The 10,284-nt window shown below is 45.9% G+C and overlaps 1 protein-coding gene across 1 annotated transcript in view; it reads left to right on the top strand.

Annotated features, from left to right (window-relative positions):
• ADGRL1 (adhesion G protein-coupled receptor L1) overlaps positions 1-7,706 on the top strand; it is a 607,344-nt gene extending 599,638 nt beyond the window's left edge. The window contains exons 21-23 of the mRNA XM_086961122.1: positions 110-238; positions 1,032-1,049; positions 4,544-7,706. Of these exons, the coding sequence (XP_086817248.1) occupies positions 110-238; positions 1,032-1,049; positions 4,544-5,298 (902 nt within the window). The 3' untranslated portion in view covers positions 5,299-7,706. The remainder of the gene's footprint in view (positions 1-109; positions 239-1,031; positions 1,050-4,543) is intronic.
• The last annotated feature ends 2,578 nt before the right edge of the window (positions 7,707-10,284 follow it).

Here is a 10,284-nt window from a genome sequence, read left to right on the forward strand (position 1 = left end):
ATTCTGTTTTTTGCACATCGATGCCACCCTGGCAGGACAACTTGTGATTTTTCAGCACTAGATGAGAGCAACAGAGATATCCTCTTGTGCTGTATTTTCACCTCTCTAGGAACCATGGGTAATCATCTCCTGACCAACCCAGTGTTGCAGACTCGTAGCGGGACCAGCCCTTACAACACTCTGATCGCCGAGTCGGTTGGATTCAACCCATCTTCACCTCCAGTCTTCAACTCTCCAGGTACAGAATCCAGCCTTGACTTATGCCCACCACCAATACCCTCCTCAACCATTTAGGTCAACCTGTCTCATGCATAACCCCTACGTATGCTATTGCTCCTACCACACTCGCTTGGGATAGGGAATCTCACTAGTTGTTAAGCAACATCTGCAAAATATGTGTCCTGTAGTACATGTACCAATATATAGTATGGACAAGTAAATTGATACCAGCGCGCCTATCTCTAAAATGGGGTCTCAGGAGGGAGTCTTTCGATAACGGTACAGAACAGCTAAAAGAGAGAGATGTAGGTAGCAACAGGAGGTAGCAGGTTCAGCTAACATCACATACGTGCAACAAACACAGGGGAGCGGTCTCATGGACAGAAGAGGTTAAAGTGTTGCTAGATGCACCCTAGGCTGGGGGCAAGGTGGAAGAAGCGTGGGCTCTGTCGATATCATTCATGAAGCATTGTGTGGGTGCTTGCTGCATAACCTATAGTGGGAGATGGTCCAGAAGAGGAAGTAAAGAGCCAGGAAAGGTGGTTCTGATTGCTCTTGGAGAGGGAAGGTTGGGGAGGAAGGTTTCGGGGGGGGGGGGGGAGAGAGTTGATGACTTCAGTTGTTGAGTGTTCTGGCACCAAAGGGTTTGCATGTCAGGGTGTCTAGCAGCCAGGCCTCTGCCTGCCCATATGTGTTACCTAATCTTGTGCCTCTCCAGCCTCATGCTAACCTCTTGTCTCTCTTTTCTCTGTTTTTGTTTTTCTCTCTTTCTTTCTTTCTCCCTCCTCTCCTTACCATCGGACCTGCGACAGGGAGCTTCCGAGAGTCCAGTACGTCCCTCCTTTCCAGTTCCATTGCGCAGTAATGTTTCCTTCCTTGCTAGTTGGATAGGCTGGGGTCGGGGGGAGAGGGGTAGCTACTGAGGAGTGAGGTAGAGTACGGTTGGGAACAGCAGTACAAGACTGGCAATCTCTGTGACGACTGGCATATCATCTCTGTGTAAGGCACATTGTGTGCTTTGAGTTACTAGTGCTACCAGAGATCAAAGATCTGTACATCTCTATTTCCTCCTTCACCTAACGGACCATTATTGGAGTGCTGTACAAAATCTGGCAAAATTACTGGTCAAAGTTCTTGGATCCCTTCCCTATGCTTTAAAGAAGCAATATGAGTAAATGGGTACATATCTTGGCTGTGATTGGATATAAGACTGGTAATAATGAGGTATGGATCCTCACAGCAAAGAAATGGGAAATACAGGAGTAGGAAGCCTGGAACTACAGTGAATAGTGCCTTGCAGTACTGGTAATGGAGTATTTTACTTCTGGAGCCTGCAGTATTGGGGCACTTGAACCAGTCACCATGTATTGTAGGATCCTAGTCAGTCCATACAAAGACAATGCAAGTGGATGTTAAGACAGCCAAATTTACAAAATTGGAGCTACGTCAGAGGTACGCGCAGGGCGGAGTGGCTCGTAGTTTAGAGGAAATAGACAAAGTTAGAGAGAATCGTAAGAAACGATTCAGACCCTCATACTAGAGAGAAAGAGCGCAACACAAATTAGAGTGGAGGACCAAACTCTGCATTTGGCAACAGTATAGTGGGGGTTGATGGCAAGGAGTGCAGGTGGGCTACGTACCAAGCGACATGAAAATAGTGCACAAGTTAAAAGAAAATGAAGCAAGTTTTGGATACATTAGCCAGCTCAGGAGATACAAGAGATTCATTGTACAGATTAAAGGGGTGCCTAAAATCGTGTGGTTGAAAGCTAGCAATGGGCAAGTTTTTTAAAAAGTATGTTTTTGAAGTATCCACAGTGCAATATTTCGACGTTTATCCAAAGGTACACTGAAACACTACCTACGGGAGAGAGTAGCTGTCAGTGCTTTAATGGGAGGGAAAAATTGTACAAGGATTCGCAAGATTAAATGAGTCAATGGAGATGGGATTCAACAGTGTAAATCATAAAAGAATACGGGCGCGCGTAGTACTGGTGACCTAGTTCAGCTGCTTGGGTGCTAGGGACTAAAAAAGAGACAATGTTGTGATACCTAGTAAAATGGAAATATGGGACCAGGGCAATTATAGGCCATTGATGCTGATGCTGGTAAGGGGCGAATGAAGGTAAAATGTAAGAAAGAAGACTGGCGAATACCTTGAAATCACCTGGTGATAAAGTCTAAGGCAGCATGAAGAAGCATTGCTAGGCAAATTGAATTGATGTATCTGAAGCCGTATTCTAGGATGCCAATGAAAGGAAAGGACGGGTGTGGGCTACTCAGATCTCATCAGGGTCTCTGGGATAGTTCCAAATAAACAGCTGGAGAGGTGGCCAAGCAGCGTAGCCGAGGGCTGCAGGGTGATGAACCAGAAATGACAAAGTGATGGGAGGCAGAAAGTGCAGGAGACTGGAGTGAATAGTGCCACTGAGTCAGGACTTTGTCCTTTTCTCTCTATTGCCTCTATAGGTCACTAAATTAGGACCCTGAAAGGGAAGATTTGCCTCTTTGTAGATGGCATTCAGTGATGTCACCCAAGAGAAAGTGGTGACTGTGAAGAGGCATGTAAACATTTCAAGAGCAAAAAAAAACAAGCTGCATCTAGAAAACAATTTTGGGTGGAGAAGCCTAGTGGAAGAGAGATGCAAAGGCCTAAATATGAAGAGAGAGAGAGATAGATGAGGTGTGATTGGCCCAATAGAACACTCCAAGAAAGGACAAGAGGTTCCACCAGATGTGCTTGTGGAGAAAAGTGTGAGGCTGCTGCTCTCAGGAGAAGCTATCTTCGGCTCACTGTTGGACTGCAGGACATGAGTCAGGTAGTCTTGGGCCAGCATATGGGTTGGCAGTATCTCTACTCTCAGTAAATCAATAGGGTCCTGGTTCGGATCCGTCCATTTTCTACCTGATAACCCTTAGGATTGAAACAGATTCAGTTGCAACCACCTCTTGACACTGAATTATCTCTTCTAGAATGGTATACCGATGTTGTAGCCTAACTCAAAGAACCTGGTGTTTTTAAGTGACAATCTCAAACAAACCATTTAAATCCTTGTAGCTTGCAAATAAGTGAGACTTTTACTGAAGCCTGAGAATAGAGAAAGTGAGACCAGCAGCCGCGGGCCATGCAGGTAAGAACGGTGGGGCTGGTTTGGGGTGATTTCGACAGATGATGACGAGGGAAAGTTAATATTTATTCAATTTTCCCCCGTGGTCGTCTGTCAAATCCCCCCTCACCCTTCCAACCCATCCCCAATGCTCTTACCTGCACGGGCCGCAGCTGGAGACCAGGCTGTTGATGTGACAGAGACCAACGCATTCATATAGTATGCCTGAGGCTGGAAGGAGAAAAACATCTCTGAAGAAAAAGACACTAGACTCTACAGGCCATTCTACCAGAATACTGTGCTTTAAACATTTCCCCACAAACATTTTGTAGCCAGAATATCGACTAGCGTAATATAACAAGGTTAGTATACATCGGTCAGAATAGACTTACTATTGATAAATCCAAATCTGTTTACCTTGACATCTGCAAGGTATGTGGATTTGGAGTTAATAGTAGTAAATCTATATTTAGTTCACAATATTATGGGAGTGGACTTCTGGCTGCACTATTTTTGTAGCACATTTTCGTGTTCAATAATGTGATATGCAACCACATACAGAAGCACTGGACAGGGACACCCCACAAGTCAACAGAACACCAACATAAATTATGTTATTGGGTGACAATAACTCTGAACAAAAGTATAGGAGGGAGGCACAGGCATTTTTGTAGGGAAAATATTGCCCCAGGGTATAAATAGGGAGCTCTGTAGAGGTAGAGTGTTTTCATAGAGGCTTTATGGACCAAGGAACAGGCATGACCTTATGCCAGAAAAATGGTGCTGGTCACAATAGCATGGTATTTTCATGTGCATCGCTACTGACATATGATCAACAATCCAGCGCAATGTGTAGGGTTTAGGGGAAACCTATAAGGTAATTTTAAACTTTCTAATGGCTCCTCAAATACTAATGGGGAGTTACATCGCCCGATGTCTGATATCGGTTTCAGAGTATTGTTGTTGGATTACATGGGCATTTTATGATACAATGTAATGAATATATTATATGTTTACAAAAATGTTTTACCCAGTCTGTAGGCTTCTTTAAAACTCAATTTGACTGCTCCCTACTGCAACAAAAATGTTCTCAGTTTTTTTTTCAGTCTGGTACGATGCAGGGTGCTGAGCGTTTCCCCTTGATGTGGGGCTTTGCTCTGACCTTGTGTATGTCCTTCCGATCTGATTACTCTCTCCACCTTTCGTTCTTCTTCTAGAGCACGCCCTGACCAGCAACCGGGACAATTGTGGCATGGATACCCTCCCACTCAACGGCAACTTCAACAACAGCTACTCCATCCGCAGTGGTGACTTTGCCCCAGATGGAGCCAAGATGGCCGACTGCCGCCGCAACCTAGCCGATGCTGCTGCCTTCGAAAAGATGATCATCTCTGAACTGGTGCACAACAATCTGCGTGGTGCTGGCACTACCACTCGTGGCCACGGGGCAGGTGAGCCTGCTGTCACATCCAATGGAGGGGGGGCCGGCAGCGAGGACGATGCCATTGTCCCGGACGCCCCTTCCTTGACCCACGAAGAGAACACAGAGATCGAACTCATGTACAAAGCTCTTGAAGAGCCTCTGCTGCTCCAGAGGGCGCAGTCCATTCTGTACCAGAGCGATCTGGAGGAGTCTGAGAGCTGCACAGCGGACCTGACGGAGGCGGCCGATGGCCAAGCCACCTCCCCCAACAGAGACTCCCTATATACAAGCATGACCAACCTGAGGGACTCCCCTTACCCTGACAGCAGCCCCGAAGCAGCTGTGGTGATGGTGGGGGAAGTGTTACCCCGCCCTCCTGCCCTCAGTGAGATCTACTACACCAATCGGCCCAGCCTTGTTCCCCGGAGTCAGCTCCAAGGGTACTACCAGGCGCAAAGACCGGGTAACGAGGGCTACCTGGTGCAGGCGGGGCTGGAAGGAACTATGCCCGAAGGTGAGGGCCAAATGCAGCTCGTCACCAGCCTCTGAGCTCACAGGGAACGAACCTTTGAACTCTCCTGAAAATCGAAATCCCTGACCCCTCTCCCCCAAAGCAGGGAATGGGGGGCCCTTGTTCATGCCTGAGCTTTTATTTTTGAGTCAAGGGAAGTTAGGTGGGGAGGGGTCTTGGGTTAAAGGTAGGGGTGGGCAGGGGAGGAAGACAGAAGGAAGAAATAGCTAAGGGACAAATGCCGCCTTATTTTTTTGGAAGGAATAATTTAGAAAGTGGAAGGTAGCGCACACACGAGCAGAGATATAGACACCCAGTTTGGGAACAGGGTTTGACGCCAACATCAACCTCTGGCCAAGGAGTGGGATGGCAGGAAGCTAAGCACAAAGAAGAGAGGGCTATTATTTCTGGGAGATACGTCCATGAGACAAGAGGAAGGAGAGATAGAGAAGAAGTCCAAAAGAAAAAGGACTATTAAGTTATTGTTGAAATCAAAAATGAGCAGAGGGGGGAGCAAGGGAAGAGGGACGAGGAAAAAGCTGCTTTGAAACAGATGGGTCTGTGTGCACTGTGGCTTTCTGCCTGCCTCTTAATTTGCAATTCTCCCCCAGACCTCTGAAGCCCCTTCTGTTGTTGAGCCACGCAGTCCAGAGAATCCTGGTCAGATGTTGAGGTAACTGGTCCAATTGTGGAGGCCATATTTCTTGGGGATGAAGAGAGGGCGGGGGCAACCTAACTGGAATGATGGACCCAAGTGTGAGAAACTGGACTTAACGATTGGCAAACCAGAATACAGGGATACAAAACCAGACAGCAGCCAATAAGAAACTAGGATACAGGGATGCAAAACAAGAATTTCACCAGTGGAAACCCAGACTTGAACCAGTTGGAACTCTGGAAATGGTTTGTTATCGTAGACTTTATTCCCGTGAGTGACTTGGACACATGTTGTGAGACTGAGCGGTGGAACTGGGCTCTGTGGCTCCTTTTATGTCGCCATTGCCAAAAATTGCTGTTTTTCTCCTATTTATCTATAAAAAAACTGAAATGGCTCTGTTTTGTGGAAACTCAGTTTAATTACAAGGTGCTCGCCTTCCAGTATTTGCCTGTTGATCAGTGGGAAGACAGACAACAGGATGGGGAAATGAAATTTCTTCCAGTGGGAATTCAGGATACAGAGATCAGGAAATGGACTGTAGTAACCTGTAGAAAAGTAGTGTACACAGAGGAGAATGTAACCTGAAGAAAATTTGCTGCCTGGGAAGTGAAAAGACAGTGATTGCTACACGAGAAAACAGATGTAGCCAATGGGAAACGTGGATTCTGAAAGACATTTCAACGATTGGAAAATATAGATGCCGGTTGGCATATACAAGACTCCTGGGAATCAGAAATATGTGTTTCCTTTTATGTTTTCAGTTCGTTTCTTAAAAAATATACTTATGGTATCTCGGAGCAGTTCTGCCAGTACCAGGAGCTAGAGCCGTGTCTTCTCTCTGGTGATCAGGGATGGCCATCATTGGTTTCCCCCAAGTGCTGCAGTTCCTTGCCCTGTTCCGCAGTCTCCTTCTTTCTCCTCAGAGATCTGTGCCTCTTTCTAGGCATTGGTCGGGCTGGTAATCGCACAAGAAAGCGACCTCGGGGGTAAGAAGTTTAATCCAGGAGTTGCTTTCGGTCACCATTTCTCCTTAGTGCATTCTTTATGCTTTCCAGAATAGAAATGTTAAATTATCCCTTTCTTGTCACGGAAAAGAAGACGTGGTTACATGCAAGACATGGTTCCACAATTGGCTTTGGGGTGCCCCTTTCCATACTAGCTATATAAAATATGTACCTGTTAAAGAGAAAATTGGCTATAAGCATTCCTGTCTCAAACTTTGCCCTCTAGTGGTGAAATGTATGAACAGCAGCTATGACAGGGGCAGCTGCCTGAGCAGTATGGAAACAGTTACTTCTTAGAGGTTTCTGTTTTAGCTGTGTTGAGGACAAGGCCCCTTTATTAGACTGGCCTGAATGTTGGGGAAGACCTCAACATTGAGGAGTTTCCTAGGTCGTTTCTGTGATCCCTCTCCCCAGGAAATGGACTGAGTTTTAAGTTTTATTTTTGCAAGAATAACAGCCCCATCTTTGAAGCACAACTTTGCTCTGGCCCTTCCTTGGGGTAAGGGAGAATAGGTTGTTACAAGATTTTCTTTCTAGGAATGGGGGACCAAGACTTAAAACAAAGTTGTGAAACTGTAAATAAAAATGGGGGGAGGGCAAAGGGTGAAATCCGCTCACTAGAAGATGGCGGCTCTGTTTCTGACAGTGTTTGAGAAACTGTGGAGGTGGTAGAGGGAGGGGACATGCTTCTGTGACCCTCCAACCCCCAAGGGAATGGGCAGCACAGAGTCAAAGGAAGCGGGGAAGTTGAGGACGAACGGGGAGCTGACTTTTTTCTACGATCAAAAAAAGAAAAACATTTTGGCACAATTTGTATGTAATATATTCCATGTACTAGCATTGATTTTCTGTGACCTTTGACATACTCTACCCACCTTCAACAGAAAGTCCATGCGCGCCGTCCATCATGGTCACTCACTGCCACTGCAGAGTCGGTGAGTCCCTGCTGCAAGACCCAAAGATACTGTTATTCATTTTCCCCTACTGTTTTGATTTTGGTCTTAGTGAAAAAGTGAGAGGAAAAGAGTGAGTGAGTAGTTTATTATGCACCACACTACAAGCACAGTGACTTCTTGGCACTAAGCCTGCACCCGGGGAAGGAGTGGTCTCACTGTTGTAGGTGAGATTTTAAGATCCTGTCCCCCTGTGCGCGTTTTGAGGATTAGGATGATCTGAACAGGGAGTTTCCATGTATGGTGCCTTTGCAGAAGGTGTGAACCAATCAGAAGTATGGGATTTCAAGCCTAGTGAAGAGGCTATTCTGAGGAGTTCGGAGAGACATGCCGCACTTTTGGTAACATACGTGGGTAGATTGTGGAATAGTTTGTTGGCCACATGGTGGGGTCTTCGAGGGTTCCTTGATTTCTTTGTTGAAGTTCAGTGTTGAGCAGAGAGCTCTCAAATGTCTAACTCGCAACCAAGTGGAGATTCCTTCCACCGCTCCCTGTATTTCTTAGGAATCCCCAGTTACTATCACCCTGTGCCATCAGCAACTCATCTATCAATATATTATAGGCAAAGCGAAGGTCCCGCAACAGACGGGGACATACATTTTGGACCTTGGCTGGTTATCTCATGGTTCTGGATAGGGTCAGTGCAGGATAGAGAAAATGTATGGTAAAGATTGCACTTTTGGTGCCTTTGGTTGAAGCGCAGAAAAGAGTCCCATAAGGAACTGTAGAGATCTGAATGTCCTGCTTGCATCTTTCCTTGATATGTAATTATTGTAAAACCGCTGCAGGGGGAAGCTGCAAAGAATTTAAAGAAAAACATGCATTCTTTTTCCATGCACCAGCAACTACAAAAGACACCGATCAGCCGGGATTTCAGTATTCCGCACTAATATTAATAATTATGCGCCATTGTTCCCCACCAACATCAGACATGCCCCCTCCCTGAACACCTTCAGGTTGGCTCTCCGACTGAAGCAGAGCTCCCCCCCCCCAAGCGCCTTGAGACCCTCACGGATGAGTAGTGCGTTTAAAACCCTCTGATTGATTGATTGTCCAAACCTTCTGTCATCTCAAGGGCTTTGCAGATTGACTCTAGGAATGTGTTCACCTCTGGCATGAAATGAAATGTCTCCCCTCTTCCAAATAGAATGACAATATGGATGCAATAACTGGTATTGCGGTCCTCGTCTTCCTACCCTTTCCCTGCTGTAGGGTACAGGAAGGAGGAAGATAGCAGTGTGGTAGGCGGGTGCAGCCACTACAAGACAGTTGTTACCTCAAAGGGACTGAGAACATTTTTTTAAAACGGGAACGTGGAAAACCTTTGTTGGATCTGATCCATTGTCAATTACTTCTGAGGAGGGATAGGTACATCTCAGAAAGTTTCCCTAGCTCCCATGTGGGTGAGTTATGGTGCTAGCATGTAGGGGAGCAGCCCGAAAAGCCCCGGGCCTGATGGGGTACCCGCAGATCTTTATAAGTATGACCCAGGGACATGGGCAAAGATCCTAGCCAGTGATTTTAATGCTGCAACAATGGTTGGCCCACCTTTATGTTACGTTATCATGGTCTACTTACTTCCAATGCCCGTACATTAAAATTACTGAGTGGATCGGAGTTCATCTCATTTCCTGATGGCTTTGATACACTGAGTAGCAGGGAGTCCAGCATATGTCTGCAGCATCCACGCAGTTTACACATTATCAGATCTGCTGAACTAGTTTGTGTCTTATATGTTGAGTGTTCCCCTTAATACCATCCTGAGGTTTCAAACTGACCAATGCCTTTCCTTTTCCAGATATGAACCCTTTTAGTTACTACTGATTTCAACATGTTTAAGGCCGGGATAGGCTCTAGTTCCTTGCCACAACTTCACTGCCTTAAATACAGAGGTGGACTGTGGGATTGAAGGCTCTACGACAGCACTCTTGCCAAATTTCCTTCAGCCATTCAGAGTCAAGTCATCTGCTATGATTGTGGGGTGAAACCCCATGATAAAGGACTAAAGAAGGATGCAGTTCATTCTGGGGGATGTATAATACCAGTTGCACTCAACAGTGCGAGTTTCCCCTTCTTTTCTTCTTACTCCCCATATCAGTAAATTGGTATTGGGCGTATGGCTAAAATGTAGTGTTGTTGTTTCTGATCATGTGGCTGGCATCCAGCTCAAGTTACACCAAATGCATGGAAGATCAAAATTAGGGGGTCTTTATAAGATCTTTTTTGGTTCGTGGTGCAACATTGGGCTCAACAAATTGTGATATAAAACTTACAAGAGTTGCCAACATATTCATGTCATTCATGTAGCATTGGTTTGCCACTGTTTTTAGAGACATCAGTCACAGGTGAACCCAAAAGATGTTTTCTTTCTATATTTGCAACAGCCATGTGGAGGCTATCTTGCTCTGC

The sequence above is a fragment of the Lissotriton vulgaris genome, chromosome 1_1 (assembly GCF_964263255.1).
Source record: "Lissotriton vulgaris chromosome 1_1, aLisVul1.2, whole genome shotgun sequence".
NCBI classification, from domain to species: Eukaryota; Metazoa; Chordata; class Amphibia; order Caudata; family Salamandridae; genus Lissotriton; species Lissotriton vulgaris.